The sequence below is a fragment of the Hylaeus anthracinus genome, unplaced genomic scaffold, assembly GCF_026225885.1.
Source record: "Hylaeus anthracinus isolate JK02 unplaced genomic scaffold, UHH_iyHylAnth1.0_haploid 5, whole genome shotgun sequence".
Taxonomy (NCBI): Eukaryota; Metazoa; Arthropoda; class Insecta; order Hymenoptera; family Colletidae; genus Hylaeus; species Hylaeus anthracinus.
The window spans coordinates 10,580,000-10,597,535 of NW_026535322.1; the positions used below are offsets into that span (position 1 = coordinate 10,580,000).

Consider the following 17,536-nt stretch of genomic DNA (forward strand, 5'->3'; position numbering starts at 1 on the left):
GCGCAATTCGGTGGATCGTCTCAGACTTCGAGACTAACGAGGAAGCGGCGACAGCCGAGGATTACATTGGAAGAAAAAAATGATGCTTTACGAGCTCGAGGCTCGTCCTTTTCCACCGTCAACTGTCTGCAAAGCAACGTTACGTAATCCGCCAGCAAACGCCAAATTATTTCACGCGCATCGGTAGAAATCGCTGCCAACTACGTGCGAAACGCGCGGCTCGTCGCCGCCGCCGTGTTTTGGCGACGAGGCACGCTGTAACACGAGAAGCTTTTGGCTAGCATCGCGCCACGAACTTTCGAACGAATTTTCAAAACTTTCTTCGTTTATTCCATCGTCGAATTGTCCATCAGCGGCTCCCTCGACGACGAACGGATGGATGTCCTCTCGGTGCGCGTTCGTCCCTCTTGGCCTCCTTACTCGCTGTCATTGTCAGGTCTATTATTAACGAATATCGCAGCTCGTTGAATCACCTACGAAGAAATATATAAAATAAGGAAAAGTTTACGTACAGAACACACAAAATTATAGCGCAAGTCGAACTAGGTCAAGAGTGGGTAATTAGGTTACGGTAACGTAACCCAAAATATCGAAGTAAACAGTGAACACTATTTCGTTCAGCTTTGCTCTAATAATTATCGAGGAGGCTCGATCCTGATCATGGTACAAAATTTATCGAAGAGTGTTAATTATAGGAATACTCCAGGTTTCAAGTGTGAAAATAGGAATATTCCCATAGCGATATTCGGAAAAATTAGTCCAGCGATACAGCGATATTAGCGATCCAATTAAAAGCAGAGAATCTACAGTAGCTTTTCTACAGGTTCGAAGGTAATTTTCAGTCGGAATCCGTCGCCGAGAGCGCGGCGCGTGCTGGATTTTTGCTCTGTTCGCTCGCGAATGGCCGTTCCGCAGAAACGGATCTTGAGCGCGGGTGGATCCTGTCCCGAAAGGCGTTCAACAGTTTTATCTTGCAATCGACGTTTCGAACTTGGCCTTCTTAGCGGCACGTGCTCCGTTTATTTTACGAGGCCACAAATACGACGCCCGTCCGCCTCCTCGGAGCTTCTCGGAAAGGAGAGAAATACGAGTCCCCGGATGTCAGAGAATCCTACCCGAAGCTAGATTACGGATTAATCGTTTGTAATCGCTGTAACGCAGCTCGCTATTTCCAAGAGAACGTTCATCCTGAAGTAAACAACTGAAAATTAATTTCAAACCCTAAGGCTGTCTATAATTAAACAGAACACACCTTGCATTGTCTTAGATATAAGGCGTGCTTTTTCCTTTCGGATAAATAGCAGAAACACGACGCGTGGTTCTCAGGCTGGACCAATAAACACTCCCGCAAGGTTTCGTCAAAAATCAACGTCTGACAGTTCGCAGTGTTACCCTGCCAGCGGATGGGGGCGTCGTAAATTCCAAAACGCAAGCCCCTTTCGCAATTTTATGACATCAACAATTACCTGTATATACCGCTCGCGTCGAGACTTTACGCGTAAACGTACTCAAAACGTTGTTAGTATATTAGTACTCTCCCGAGAATGGTCCAAGATTTACGGCCTCTGTTGCATATTTCCCAGCTAACGAATGGTTGCGTTGTCTTATAGCGCAATTTTTTTTAAGACACGCGTTGCCATTGGATCTAATAGAGACTGGTGCTTATACTGGAGACTTTCTATTTCATCGTTCAAAGGATTTCAATAAAATTGCAAAATATATGGCTAAACGTTGAGTTTCATTTGCTCTCACAATAATTTCTACTCGAACAATTGAACGTCATCGTTGCTTTAAACGTTGTGAAGAGAATTGAAAATTGAATTGAGACGCGAGTAAAAAGCGCGAAAAGGAGAAAGATGAAGAGTCAGAGCGACGGAGAGAAAGAGAGAGAGAGAGATAGTCAGCGACGCGTCGCTGGTAATCCGAGGCAAATTATTTGGGCGTTCTATTTCTAGAAGGTGCCTTTGCGAAACGCGCGAGCCGGGTCGAGCCCCGCTCTCGCGAAGACAACGACGAAGACGAAGGCAAACGTCGACGACGACGTTGTCGTCAACGGCTACGGGCTTCCTGGGCCGCGTTGGTCACCGCGAAAATAAATTTTTCGTCGGAGGGAGCGATCTCGGTGTCGATCGATAAAAATACCGATCTACGACGCGCCACGTGCGTCTGTCGCTCGGCCCGCTCGTGAAGCTGCGGGGGAAAAAGGAATCCAACGGACGGAGCCCCAGCGGGGCTGCGAGATTCACGGGGGAGAGACGCTTCTTCTTCGACGAGCTGCGTGTGAAATTCCTGACGGGTCGTGGAGCGATCTCTCCAGGCTCTGAAACAACGTATGCAATTAGTTGGTCGTGTTCAATAATCATCACACGATTGAAGGGTTAAATAATAGTGTCTGGGACAAAGTCACCCTTCGTTATAACGCTACAGCTGCGATGTCTACATATTCTGGGTCAGTCTGTAAATAACAGAGATCTTGTGGCGCAATTTTACCAGACCTGAAACAAAGTATACAATTAATCGTGATTAATAATCAACAGACGGTTGAAGTGATAAGAATCGCTGCGACGGAGGGTTAAATAATAGTGTCTTAAACAAAGTCACCCTTCCTTAGTCGTGCCACCTATTCTGGGCCAGCCTGTAAATAACAGAAATCGCGTTTTCGTTCTCGTTCTCGTAATCTCCGACGAACAGCTGCCCGTATCTCGGGCGAGGAGGTTTCCGCGATTCCGCTGCACCGAACGCAACGGTCGGTGCAACGTGGGCGCGTTTGTTACGCGATATGTGTATTTCGTTCGCTTATTATCGGCCCGTGGAAGGACTCGGCATAAATTCTGCGTGTCGTTAGCCGATTATAGCGTCGCGTAGATAACGCGCGCTCGTCATTAGCATTCTTTTCTGTTTCGCTGGAAGAGCTCCCGGTGGCTAATTATTCGTCGCAGTTAACGAGTACCAAGGACGCGCACGAATGATTCAAAAGATAAATAAGCGAACGTCCACATTACACGAGCGTCGTTTAACTTCCCTATCGACGTAGATTGTTCGATCTATTATTGAAACTCGTTTCGGTGTACGAACAAGCTTATTCTATATACGAGTATAACGTCTGGAAGGATATTGTGATAGATTAATATCATAATACCTTTTAGTGCAGAATTACAAAGTATACAATATCATAGCAAGAGAGCTTACTCTATATACAGTCTGCATTGTTGTTATACTTTGAATAAAATAAACTATACAAAGTTCTTGTTGTAAGCAATCAAAACTTAAAAATTAAGAATTCGTCCCTCAAGAGGACAATATTGTCGCAGGACAAGCTTATTATGCATTCGTATGCTATTATCTTGGAACAAGTTTAGTGTATATTCATATTATATCATGATGCAGCATAATACAGCATATTATAGACGCATTCAAAACTCTGCATATAAATACAGATGTATATTGTTGCCGTAAGGCAAACTTCAAATGTCGATCGAGTTTTCGTCTGTAGTATCAGCCTTCTCAGCAGAGGAATATCTAGAAATATACAATAAGAAACGTATAAAATGTTGAAAGAGAGTTGGACATTGGGCTACAAATACTTTTCGTTTACTTCGATTTTGAATCACTGACAGAAGTGGACCGTCTGGAAATTTCACTCGAGAATGCACTTTTAACGAGACCAATTACTGGTCTCATTCTCGAGGGACGAATCACCGATAATTCACCAGCTGCAAGCTAATACGTAGGTACCCCGAGTCGATGGCTTAATGACCGTTGTCGTTGAGGGATTTGCTTAGTTCAAAGTTTTAAAGATACTATCGAACACATCAAATTAAAAATCAGCCAATACCTTCGAATAGTCCTACAGATCATATCTCCGTGCATTAAAATAATTGGGATATATTAGGAAGAAGCTGTTACATGTGTACACGATGAAGGACCTGGAAGAATTAATCAGGATTAATGTAGATTAATGGCGTTTCCATTTTGGAATAATTTGTTACTTGCGACACTAGCAGACGCCGCGTGAACTAATCCATGCGAGTGGCTCAAAAATTCGTATGCGATTTATACTTTCGGGTATCGTCAATTGTAACATTCTTGCCTTCGCAAGTATTCGACTCCATTAACAACACTTGATTTATTATAAATAGATGGTAGCTTCCTTTCCCAATCTCGATGATTTTCCCGCCTTGTTGAAAGATAATTCCAGATAATTCCTATCGGGAGAATAATCCGTAAAATATGTCTGATTTTCACGGAAGGGCTAAGATCAACAACGTTACGCAACGATCGTCACCAACAGGTAGCCCCAACCTCGGTCGAAAATACTATCTGAAGGAGGGACTTCCTTCCGATAAAGGTTAACACACGAATGTGGCAATAGCTGGGATTTTGCCAGGCAGCGTGGGATGAAAACGGATTTACCGTATCGCCGTTGAAAAATGAAGTATCGCTCGTCGCGTGAAACGGATTCGAAGTAAATTATGTACACCGTTCCCTGCTAAACATAGAAACAAACTTTCGTAAATATGTTTTGGAGGACGGCCTCTATTAAAAGAAACGTCGCCCGAGGGGGACGCGCGTTCCGTATGCGTGTTTTTCGAAATGCAACGCGAAAAGTTACGGGTACAAGGAAAACCCGTGGAGCAGAGGAGGATAAGCGCGCGTTCCTCGGTATCGGGAACGATATTTTCGTCATTATCGAAAATAAGCCGTCCGCCGTCGAGTCACCGTTCGCGAATTCTGTTTATGTCTACCCAGGCCCCCGATTTCGTGGCTCGTTGCACACGAGAAGCGTAATCGTTGCTCGACCGAGTTGCATGGCCCGATTTGTTTACGAGTGGCGTACACAACGTCCCAAATTAAACGATATAAGGTAAATGTACCAATTGTCGGCACGTTTCGCGGCCAGGCGGTATTTTTCACTTGGGTGGTGTAAGATTACAGTGTATACGGAGCTCTTATAGGCCGCTGTACAAATTTCGAGCGACTGTTACGTGTATTTCACTGTATCTTTCGAAAGAGAAGGCATTTCTCGGTTAGTTACGGCTGTCGATCATGTAGCATGGGTCGTAAGCGTGGAAGTTTTACATTTACGAGAAACATTTGGCACGTGTATTTTGGTTCAGCCTGTACAAGCGGGTGCAGTCCGCGAATTCGAATCCGGCGCAGGATGTCGCCGGCTGCACTGCACCGAGTGCAACGTCGTAATTCTGCCGAACGATACAAAAAGACCACCACGGGGCGCTACGGCTTTCCACGAAGGCCGCATTTGTCGGGATGTTGTTCATCGAACTCTGAATCGAAGCGGAGAAAATTGAGCGTCGTCCACTCGATTCATTTAAGAGTTTGTCACATTTGCCACGACAAAGATTCAACAAATTCTCGTCTGTAAAATAATACTTTGCATTCTTAAAAGTACTACAAAACTGGGTTATTAAAACAAGAAAATTGTAATAACGACAAAAATAGACTTCAGCATTATATTGGGGAGTGTCGATGCCCCCTAACTAGGGTGTATTCTAACTAACTTTGCATTTTACGAGATAACAGTCGTTCAACTATAACGATGAAACGAGTTGTTTACTGCACAAATCGGTTAACACCGCTTTTTGAAAAATCTTGAATGTAAGTATCAAAGCACTTGGTATAGCCAACATTTTATATTTATAATAACCTTCCTGGATAATGAAGATCAACGCCATTAAACGACAACATTTTTCTGACCATTCAATAATAAATCATTTATTTCAGAGGCCATTTTTATCGCACTTCTCAACTTTTAGTCGATTTGTGCAATGAACGGTTCAAATAATCTTCGTTTGTCACCGCGCGACAGTCAATTAGGACGTAGGGCCAGTTGACACATCCAAAAATACCAAAATACCTGAAACGCACGTCTTCTTACACTCGACTAATAAATTAATATCAACTGTTGTTGGTTCGATGATGGAGGGTGGCCGTCGAGGAATGCCTGGCAACTCCATCCGCGGCTTGGCAATCGTCGAGACCCCTGGCAACGGAGATAGGCAAATCTCTTATCTAGTTTATCTGTGCAACTATCGCGGAAAAATCGTTGTAAACTAGACATATAAAGTTATAACCTAGGCTTAATTAATTTGATCCAATCATTGATTACAATTTTCGTTGCACTCCACTGCAACGACGATTGCGAAACGTGTCGAGGATCGGGACGTTTACCTTTCAACGTTTTTATTCGTTTATTATTAGGATAAAACGTTGAAATTTGTTCACGGTGAGTGTCGCACCTCTGTGTTTACCAGTTTCGTCGATATCGGTTGGAACACATAAAACGTTCGATTATCTCCGTTCTTGAGAGTGGTTATCGCGTTCCTCGATGCGTGTGCCGTAACCACGCTATCGGCGTAATTGCATACTTTGCGAAACGCGTTGGCCAAAGTTCCGTGTTTTCAGCGTTCCATGGAAAAAAAAAGAAGCGAATGAATTATCTGCGAACAATAAATCGTTCTAAACTTGACATAGTAATCGAAGTGGCGCAAAGGCCGCGATGTCAGGCGTTCGCAGGCACGCGTGCATCCCAAACGGCGTTGTTGAAGAGGAACAAATATTTCATTCTTGAATTGTTCGATGCATGGTATACGCCACGGTATACCGAGCCACTCGTACGACCTGGAACAGTTAAGAAACATTGCAGAACTTGGTGACCGAAGGATTGAAAATCGAGTTCCGATGGAGCAAGACACCCAGTATGTAAAGTAATTGTAACATCGGTGTTTGGCTAATGGATACAACGAGCTCCTGTGGCTGTCTTGGCCCGCATTTTCTGAAGATACACATTTTGAAAGAAGGGACCACGGTGACTCCGTTGCGCACGGTACCAAAATTACTTTGGCACGTGATAACACATGCGGTTTAAAAGATGAATCTTACATTGTTATTTGTTGAAGAAGAATTGCAATCCAAATTATATTAACATTCAATTGCAAAACGCGATTCACATCACGATTATTTCCACGTAATTGTTTATAGAACGTTGGCATATCCTGTACTCGTCATAAAATTCCGTTCGGCTTGGGTCGTGAATTCTTCGAACGTCGACCGTATGCATATGTAAACGGCTGGTACCAGTTTTTCGTCGCGGCAAACACGATTTTTCAATTGTTCGAACAGTGTCCGCCTGGAAGGCAACGAAACTCGTTCGCTATATATATATATATACACATATAATTTTCTTTTTTTACCTTTTGCGAGCAAATGCAAATGCAGTCAAGGACACAGCGGCGTGCAATCGTGGGCGCAGACGTCGACAACTTCGCGATAAAAGTGCTCGACATTGTTCGTTGGCCAGTTTATTTACTCGATAAATGTATCGCGTCGAGGGGAGCCGGTCGTTCCTTCCTTGTTGGTATTTTAGAGCGACCAATACCGCAATGTTGAAAGTTGATTTATTGGCACAACAAGTTTTGGCTCTTCGTTCTTGATTCGTTTATCGCTAATTCTGCAAGTTGGATTAGCGTGAAAGCTTCTATTTCTTATGTAGGATATCAAACTAATTTTTCTTTAGGAGTATGCTGATCGATCGTTTTACTCACATAGTGCACATGTATATCGTCCAAGTAGTTTGCCTGTTTATACTATCTACGTTGTGGATACTTGACTGTTTATAGTTCATACAGTCCAAAGGCATGTTACTTTATGTGGCTATTCTAGTCTGAAACTTTCAAAATGTCGATTTCCCATTTTCTCAAAGTGTACACCCTTAAGAATATATCTGCCATAGAATTTTCTTGTACTATTTTTGTTGTGCACTTGTGCTACGTTTAATTTTTAATTATTTTTACCTGAAAAAGAATTGTGTACGTTCTTAAAATGTGAATAAGCATGTGTGCAAAACCTTTTATAAAAATTCTTTGAACTAAAAATTGACGCTCTAGATTAAAATACCCCCTTAGTTACTTATTTGTCTCAAAGTACCAAGTTATTGCATTTAATACTGTATCCACAAGGAGACCTGTGTATTAAGAATCAAGTTACAGCATTTAATGATGCACCCACAGCAACGAGCCGTCCTGCAGAACTGGGTTGAAATTGGAGAACAGGTGGAGTCCTTCCTCTGCGAGCGTCGCGCAAGTTGGGATTTCGCGGAAGCTGGACGGCGGAATTTTTTTTTCCCCGATCGGGAGGCTCTCTTTCCGGTGGCCGATCGTTGGTCCGCCTGTGCGAAGAGAATTGCTGCGGAGGCCGAAAGGAAGCCCGGCCCGTGGATATTAATAGAGACCGAGGCCCGGTGGCGTCCGCCACCGACGAGCTTACACCCGTGGATATAAAAATATCGCTTTTATTTCTCACCGTGTCCTCTCCCCGACTACACCGTCTTTTTTACCGTTTTCCCGACGCCACGCAACTCTCTTTTTATTTTACACGATTACTCCACCGCGTCGCGAGCGCCCTTTCATCCCTCCTCCCGCGTTCTTTTTCGCTCTCTGCAACAACCAGCTATAACGATCGCTTCTTAGCGATATTTACGATCCGAGGAATCCGTCTTATCGCCCGTAAATTCCATGACGTCGCTGCTGGTCGTTGGTTCCGGTAGGACGACGTCTTGATCGCTACTGAAATATTGAAAATATAAAGCAATAGGGTTAGCTATTATTTTGCTGTAACGATTGTAATTGACGCTTTCAATTCTGGAATATTGAAAAGTCAGAGTTACTTCGTGAAAATAATCTGAAGCTCTTGAAAATGTTTAGACCTCGAGACCTTGTGGTGCGATCCACCTAGCCTCTTTCTTTACTACAGCGATTGTAATTGACGCTTTCAATGATGGGTTATTGAATAATCAGACTTACTTCATGAAAATGATAACCATAACTAAATACGTTATAATTGAAGCACGTGTGCGTCTGTCACGCCATCAGAACTAGACTTTGCTTGTTTCGGCTATCGCGTACACGGGCGCCGCCCTCACGTGGCCCAATATACTAATCGTCCGAGTACATTATAAAAAAAAATAGTCTGAAGCTTCTTGAAATTGTCTAGACCTCGAGGTCTTGTGGTGAGATCTATCTACGCCTTTACTTTGCTATAGCTACAGCGATCGTAATGAACTCCTCTCGATCCTGAAATATTGAAAAGTCAGAATAACTTCATGGAAATAACGAACCTCACCGAAAATGCTTCGACCTAGCAATCTCGAGGTCCATCGAGAGAACCCCTGCCTCGAATGGTGGCGGATCGAGAAATGTTTCGTCTTCGCGCGCGTTATTTACGGGAACTGAACATTATCTGAACGATTGTTATCGGTGGTTCTCTCGCGTTGTCAGCATCGCCGAACCGAGAAAAGCCAGACGAGGCGGAGTGAAATTGTATCTCGATGACGGAGTCGAAGATTTAGGAGCGCCATCGTAAATGCCGATTCGATTTCGGGAATGAAGGAGGGACGCAGTGGGAGGCAGTTGTGGGAAATTTGCCAAAAGTCGAACCAGAAATCAGTCTTCTCCCGTATGTTTGGTCGTTGGTAGAGTAGCGCCTCGTGAATTCGTGGGTAACACGACACCCCCGTCGTCTCGTAATCGCCCCTACGTTACGACGTTACGCGAACTTGAAATTCGTCGCATCTTTTACTGCTAACCCATGTACGTATAACTAATATTCTTCGGTAACTCGTTCTAAGATATCCTAAGGAAAGAAAAAGAAAACTTTTCAGGTAGAAAAAGGAATTCTTTATGTAGCTACTTTATTAATCTCCTTATCTTACCTATCAAGTGCTATATTCCTTTGGTGTAGATTATCGAAGATAGCGCGAACAAAAATGATTATCTCCTGTAATGAAAATATAATTACTGTCGTTGCGTTCGGCGAATAAAAATTCTGACGAAGCTTCGATAATATTAATCGACTTCGTTACACTCTTACCACTCCTTCGGTTCTTTATCAGCTGACGATGAAGCGAGGTGAAGCTCATTCCCGGCGTTCCTACGGCGTCATCGACGAGACCGACTGGAGAGTCTTGAGTTCGATTCTTGGGTCAGCACAAGGACTCTTTGTGGCTCTCATCGACATTCTTCCGGACGGAATGTGTCATCGAGCCTAATCGCGACACCTCCAAGGACCGAATCCCGCTTTGACACATCCGTTGACCTCGGTTTCCTGGTCCCGAACCGCACAGGTTAAAAACTACCGCCGCAGAGGTTGTCTCTGAGTTGGCAGCTTATAAAAGGTCTCTTTGTGATTGAACTTGATTGATATTATCCGCACCGGCGCAGATGCGAGGGAGACTCGAGGCTTCCACTTGGTAGGCTCGGATTGATGACGTGTACCCTACCAATCGGAAACCCTACACCTACCTCGCGTCTGTGGTGCCATGGACAGGCTCATTTGAACCGAGTGTACCTCTCATAAGCATCCTTCTCGGCTGCCAACGCGATATCGTCGCGAAAAATTGCGGAGCATCTGAAACTCTCGAGGCATCGACGTCATGGATAGTCAGCCTTCCGTAGAAGGAGCTTTACCATTCGACGCGTATCGTATTGTTACACATCATGCACGCGAACGGCGCCCGTCCAGCTGGTTCGAAGAGATAAGGCCAGGTCGATCGTAGACCAATAATTTCGACCTGACGTCACTGTCTATTTCTTCCACTCCACCTTAGGACAACAAAGACCGTTGACGTCTCCGCCGCCATCCAAAGTTCCGACGAATCGAGAAATATAATTAGAATGATGCTGCCAGTATCCACGAATGCGTTGGATACGTCAGCATCTAAAATCGCCTAGTTTTCCGATATATGCACCGTAGCTGGAAGCTGGAGCTACTGAAGCATTAAAGTCCTATATTATATGAATTTAATATCATTTATTTTCAAAGATATTCCTCTGGATATTTCGTAACTAGCTTTCTCTATTAATTCCTATGCTACAGGAACGATTCAGGGTGATTCGATCGTAGGAACATCGTGGCTACATTAAAATGGACGACGAAACGGGAGCGAGTCCGAAGAAAACGCGAAAGTATCGGTGACATATTTCTTTGGAACCGCGTTCCCTCTCGTTCGGTCCGATTAAAACCGGTGTCACTGACCGCTAGGCCCGTTTCCCTCCCCTGTTTTCGGCGTCCACGTTTTTCGAGCGTGTACCAGCCGCGAGTATGAACGAGCCTTAAGCCCTCAAAGTGAGAGAAAGAAAAAAGACCAGAGATGCATTCCAAGCATGGAAGGTGGGATGGATCCGTCTCTGATAACCCGCCCATTGGAATGCGTACCTCGTACACCTTGGCGTGTATTCTCCCTCTCGGTTCGACTGCATTCAAGTGCATCTTACTTGCACCGGCGTCACACATATTTCGGGTGTATTTTTAGAATGCGTCGTTATTAATAATACCTTGAGCCCTCCGGCTACCGAAGGCACGCGCGTGTCCTCGGGAAAATTCCTCCGTTCGTCTCAAAAACGCCAATGAACTGCGCGTTATTGTCGTCTGGTGTACACAGACGAAGACGAATTACTGGGTTAACGTTTTGTCGATGGAAAATTCAACTGAGACTCTGCACTTCTCTATCGGACTGTTCAATTTCGCTTGTATTGTAACGAATAGCGTTCTTCCGCGACTTTGCCCGCGGATGTCTCGTTATAATAAATTCTGTGGTATTCTGTTTTGTTGCTGGGAAATTCAACCGAGACTCTGCACTTCTCTATTAGACTGTTCCATTTCGCCTGTATTATAACGAATAGCGTTCTTCCGCTACTTTGCCCGTGGATGTCTCGCTGTAATATATTCTGTGGTATTCTGTTTTGTTGCTGGGAAATTCAACCGAGGTTCTGTACTTCTCTATAGGACTATTCCATTTCGCTATTCCGTAAGACTACCTCATTTACATAAAATGTTAAATTTAGAGCGTGGATGACGTGAGTGTGTTGATTGTATATCGAAGTGATGAAGTGAATGGATCCCATTCTTCTGCACGTCTCGCTGTCATTGTATATTCCACAGTCCCTTGCGAAAGGCCTAATGTAATTAATCCCGAGCCTGGCTACGAAGCAACGGTTTTTATCTCGTCCATTTCCAGATCGATACGGCTCCATTACGGGGTAAAGCTGCTTATCCAAAATCGTCGGTGGCTATTATTACGCGAGGCATGCGCCCAGGCAGCAAAAGACCGTGCACGCACGGAAGCCACGTACACGTCCAAGAGTACGGCGCGTACTCGTTCATTCATCGCGGTCTCGCGCGGTGGCAAAGAGGCGTCCGTGTCTCGCAGAATGAAAACGGTCGGTCCGATATGTCATACTGTGCAAGACTATGCCCGCACCAAGGTGCATCCTATCCCTCGGTTTGGCTTGTTCGAGGTGTACGTACGAATAAACGGCGTACGTGTTCGGGGCCCTATTTTTAGAACGGTCCGGGACTATTTTTAGCAGGCAGGCTTTCACGGTGCCCACAGAGCTTAACCCTGACTTTACGTCCTACGTCTTCGTGGACCTAGGGACAGCCGAGGGGCTGGTCGAGAGGTTCCTTGGCTCCTGATAGAGGTCAATAGTTGATCGCCATCGTCGTTCTCAACAACAATTGAGCCCATTACACAGGTGTTCGTAGGCTCTTGATAGGTTCTTGTAAGGGTAGATTGTAGCTTCCCTATGTTTAGGTGAAGTCCTGAAATGAAAGTCTTCGTATATTTAATTGAATTTATCTTAATAGTTGCACATACCTTTTCTGTCCTTGACACACCTTTTATTATACGTTCAGAAACTTGCGCTTTTAACCAGACGTTATTCTCTCTGCTGTTTACTCCTTACTTACTCACTTAGCCTAGATGGATGCGGGCCGGAAACTTGGCGCTGCATGCGGCGGATCACCAATCTAAAAAATTCAATAACCGGTCAATAACAGTCGACACTACAGACTCCAACAAAAGCCATATTCGTAGGCTCCTGCTCTTGGAAAAGACCATCGAGGTTGCTTCCGGTCTTCCTAGAATCTTTTCCAATTAATCATAGAGGCATCTAGGATCCGAAAGTAGGCGAGGCCATGCAACACACCGTTATCGGCCAAGAATTCGCGAAATTCTGATGATTCTCCCCCAGCTCGAGCGGCAGCGTTGTTGATAATAACGTGCACGGCAAACGTATCCAACTATTACGGCAACAACGATGACGCAATTTCGCGGTTCCTATTTCTGGAGGCAGACGCGTGAATCGAACGAACGACTCACCCTCTGGCCTGATTTCGCTTCTGTGACGCGAGCCTGGGTCCAGGGGGGAAACACGAACAGCTAATAATTAGAAACGTGGCCACCATCTCAGCCTACATTTTCGAGCAGGCTGACGAACGCGATGGTGAACGATGACGAACGATTGAATTTGGTGCATTTTAAAAGCATCCACTAGCTTGTTCTCGCTACTAGACTTCCAAGCTATTGGGATTATCACTTATTTTGAAGCCATTCATTTTTATTTTTATTCCGTGGGCTACGACTCGTATGGTTCCACTTAAAATTTCTGATTGCACCATTTAATTTAGAAAGTGAGAATCTCAACTCCAGCTGGAACTAGAGAGCCTACGCGTCTTCGTCCGTCGACCTACATTCCGTTTATCCACTGGAAAACTTATTCGAAGCCTGCTGGGTCGATGGAGCCGTCGTTCACCAACAGTGGAGATCTTACAATAAAAATATTTATAATAAATCGTCGGTTGGTATTTATAGAAAGAACCCACCTCGACGATCTTAGATCTATTAATTATATACGATTCCTCTGGAACGTCGAAGGAAACGTGGTGGCTCTAGCTGCAGGAGGTTCTTAATGAGCGTTCCCTTTGCGGGTTATTTTTCTCTGGTACTGGATGTATCGATTACTCTCGATCACTCGAGGAGAGTCCTGAAACAAATGGACGAGGATAGAACTTATTCAGCTAGACTTATTCAGCTTCGAAACGCAAAGATAGTCGCCTCCGAGTCGCCACCGGAGTCGTCGCGTGAAATCCAATGATTTCGGATGGTTAATAAATGAGCATCGGTTATAAACATGGGAACGTATTAATAGCGCGGTTAACCTCGGGCAAAATCATGGCTGTAAGAGTGCGCTAGGTGTGACGCGATAAATTATGATGATTTAAAGCGACTCATTGATCACGCGAGGTAATCCGTTTCCTTAATTGCCGAGGCGTCTGTTGCGCGTTGAATAAGGCGAAGAGAGATAAAGCGTCGCGACGCATAAATATCCGTTATCGTTCCGGAGCGGTGCGCGTCGACTTGGAAGAGTAATATTCAAAAAATTCACCGATCGCCTGTTGCAGGTTAACAGTGGCTCGCCAGCGGAAGCAGCTGGTCTGAAGGCTGGGGACTCGGTCATCAGGGTGAACAACACCGACATGTACAACCTGAGGCACAAGGACGCGCAGGATGTCATCGTCAGGGCTGGAAACAATTTTGAGCTAACTATACAAAGGTGACAATCAAGCACGTGTAATTAAATTCGACGATATTTTTCATTTTGACAACGTTAAAACTATGCGATCTTTATCTTGTATTCAAATCACGGTTCCCTTCAGGTAATCAACGTTCTTTAACGAAGTACCCGAGAGTTTAGCATCTTTTTACTCTTGTGAAAAAACGGTCACCCATCTTTGCACTGGCGCCACGCGGACCGCATCTTAACTTGAATTATCGCACGCGATAACACGGAGCTCAATGAGAGCTCGATTCTAGAGCGTTGGCTGTTTATTTTGTATAAAAGAACGCTGTTACTGTTAATCAGCCTTCAAGTTCTACCTTGCGTTTATCTTTGACAGGGGTGGCGGTACCTGGAAGCCGCACGTGTCCCCGTTGAACTCCACCCTTCCGTCGCCATCGCCCACCGCCTCCATTGGTAACATTGTTCCAGTTACGAAGACATCCTTGGCAGCCAAGAAGCAAGACGGATCGCACATCGGAAGCGGCCACAACTTCAGTCCAAAGCCATTCGTTAGTGTCAATTAGCTAAAGAAATCGCCCTAGTCTTCGTTCCGAATTCCCTCGCGACGCGAACGCCAATAATCAGAGGCTGCAAATATTTCACTCGCGTTGCAGCTGAACGGGACCAGCGACGGTTCGATCAAGTCCATCGTGAACAAACAGTACAACAGTCCTGTGGGCATCTACAGCGAGGAAACCATCGCGGAAACACTCTCTGCGCAGGCGGAAGTCCTGGCTGGAGGTGTTCTCGGGTAAAATCAGCAAACCAGCGAGTTAACGCTAAACCTACGTTCATATATAATTATTTATATCGCTATGGGACAAATAACTGGTCTTAATGACACTTTTCTCTATTAGAAGCAAGAATATTTTACGTAGAACTGAACTGAATAATGCATGAAATAATTGTATACAATTCATATATTGAATAGAAGAACTTTATACAAACTGTATACGAAACTGAATTGAATAATGCACGAAACTAATATTGCCTATAGGAAATGTATATTAAGATAATACCTCCGAGAACAATTTCTTAACCACCGCTTCGTTTGCAGGGTGAACTTCAAAAAGAATGAGAAGAACTACAACGCCGAGAACAGCGAAGTGTTCAAAATGGTCCAAGAAGCGGACAAAGAGCCAAAGACACCGGAGCCTGGTTAGTAAACGACTTGGAGAGCTTGCCAGTCACAAAGTTATAAATTTTCCTAAAAGTGGAAACTTGAGTTATCGAGAACCATTCACTTGGTTCGTCTTCGTTAACGATAGTTGAACGTTTCGTGCGAACGGAAAGGAAAAATCCCTGGAGAGTTGTTAATTAGGTTGGCGCTGAAGAAACATCGTTTGTCAGAGGAGATACAGATTGTTTCACTTAACAATAATTACGTTCGTGCATTACCTCGTTATATCTTCAGGCAAGAGGAATCATTCATTAGTAACTATAATAAGCCAGTACGAAATTCAAGCTTCAGGGAAACGATATTTCATATGCATCAGCCTAACGAGTATTGTAACGGTAGCCATCGAGCGCGAAGCGTAAAAGAATCGCTTCTTAGGAGGTTACACCAGGTTGAAGACGTAGAATATTCATGGTTCTGTAAAAAATAATTCCAATGTGATACATACATATGCATTATCTGTAGCGTTATCTGGAAAGTCCGAGAAAATTTAATAGAAAAATTTAAGAATCACTCTTCAGGGATCTTTCTTCCGGATTGGTTGGCTCCAGCCAGTCTGGTGCATGCCGGTACGATAACTTCTTTGCGAAATAGCGGAGCCAACTGCGCAGAGCGGCGTGGTATCGCCGACCTCGCCAGCCTTAGCGGGACTGAGGCCAGTCACGGCGCCAGAGACCAAGCAGCAACAACCGTCGACGCCCCAGTCGAGCCTTCCACCTGGACAGAACATTTGTGCCGAATGCGAGAGGCTCATCGTGTAAGTTCAATCGGCGAGACGCGGTTCATCTGCAACCTCGGTCGTTTACACACCTTCTTTCAGCAATCAACAGACAGAGAAAGCAGATAGGACCGTTGATGATTGTCCTTTCGACGAAGAAGATAGCGCTCGCGTTCCATCGCGGATTTCCAATCTCGAGTCAAAGTCTGGATGGATACTGTACGCTTTCTGGAACTCTGAGAAAGGGTTCGAAGCTTTAACGAAACGATAGAGTAGAGGGATAAGAGGAAGGGGGTACTCGGTTGGTAAGATCGTGCAGTTTGTTGACAAAGTAATGGACTCCATCGGTAAGGGTTGATAATGAACAGCAGTTCTCTACTCTATCGTCGCGTTCGTGCTTCAGACGCCCTCTCGCCACTGTTTCGGAAAGTATATTGTATTACCACAATTGATAAGCCTATATCTAATCATTTTCGATTTCTCGCTACGCGAGACGTTTAATTGTTGAACCTAACCCAGGTTTTAATGTAGAACATTCGATTCGTTGACTTGGAGATTCGCAGGACGCGCAGGGGGCGAGAGATGACAGAGATACGTTCCCGGTAGATTGTTGTTGGCGGTTATTAGACAGTTTCTCGTGTCCCGTCGAGTCACACAGCGGTTTTTCTGCTTACATGCAGTTCCTTCGAGAACAGAGTTTTACTCGTCGGTGAGCCACGCCGTTGGCGGAAGAGCCACCTCGCCGAGATCACCCACGCCACTGTTTCACGCTCTCCGGGGCGTTGGTGGTCCTGCCTACAATTCCAATGAATGCTCGTCGAAACGTCTGCCGCAACGACAGGAGTCCTCATCTCCCTCTTGGGGCCCGTCAACCGTCGTTTGTAGCAACTGCGACCGAGCGATCGTGTAACTATTCACGTGACAATCATCCTCTTCTTCCCTTGCACCCCCTGACGCGATGGATCGGAATCTGTAGCTTTTTCGACGATATACGCTTCTGTGTAAACTGTCTCATCACAGTGGCGGCCATGTCTTTGCGCATACCTTGTACAAGCGCCTCGCTTGTACGTGCGTAAGTATATGGCCGCAATTGTAGACCAGGATTCAGAGAAGCTTACTAACAGTACTAGCGTTGCCAATGGAGAGTATACACTCTTTAAGTCGTAATTATGCGCGAGGAAGTTGCACGGAGGACGTCGAATATCCTCCCCATAACTTCCTCACGCA

General features: G+C 44.9%; 1 protein-coding gene and 2 long non-coding RNA genes across 12 annotated transcripts in view; 1 reads left to right on the forward strand and 2 right to left on the reverse strand.

The window, feature by feature from the left end:
* LOC128895744 (uncharacterized) overlaps positions 1 to 17,536 on the forward strand; it is a 35,862-nt gene that overhangs the window by 1,498 nt on the left and 16,828 nt on the right. Inside the window, exons 2-6 of the mRNA XM_054158610.1 lie at positions 14,257 to 14,408; positions 14,752 to 14,923; positions 15,029 to 15,165; positions 15,472 to 15,572; positions 16,990 to 17,215. Of these exons, the coding sequence (XP_054014585.1) occupies positions 14,257 to 14,408; positions 14,752 to 14,923; positions 15,029 to 15,165; positions 15,472 to 15,572; positions 16,990 to 17,215 (788 nt within the window). The remainder of the gene's footprint in view (positions 1 to 14,256; positions 14,409 to 14,751; positions 14,924 to 15,028; positions 15,166 to 15,471; positions 15,573 to 16,989; positions 17,216 to 17,536) is intronic.
* Positions 1,678 to 8,923, reverse strand: LOC128895756 (uncharacterized). 10 transcript variants are annotated; one of them, XR_008461853.1, is made up of 5 exons: positions 8,026 to 8,923; positions 7,212 to 7,811; positions 5,876 to 7,147; positions 3,596 to 5,377; positions 1,678 to 3,519 (listed from the first exon to the last, which is right to left on the reverse strand). It is a non-coding gene; the product is annotated as an uncharacterized LOC128895756 (long non-coding RNA). The 10 variants fall into 10 exon arrangements; XR_008461856.1 differs by having other exon boundaries at positions 7,212 to 7,468; positions 7,563 to 8,923; XR_008461851.1 differs by having other exon boundaries at positions 5,876 to 6,639; positions 6,901 to 7,147; positions 7,212 to 8,923.
* LOC128895760 (uncharacterized) lies at positions 9,524 to 10,006 on the reverse strand. The gene is made up of 3 exons (XR_008461864.1): positions 9,886 to 10,006; positions 9,728 to 9,792; positions 9,524 to 9,648 (listed from the first exon to the last, which is right to left on the reverse strand). It is a non-coding gene; the product is annotated as an uncharacterized LOC128895760 (long non-coding RNA).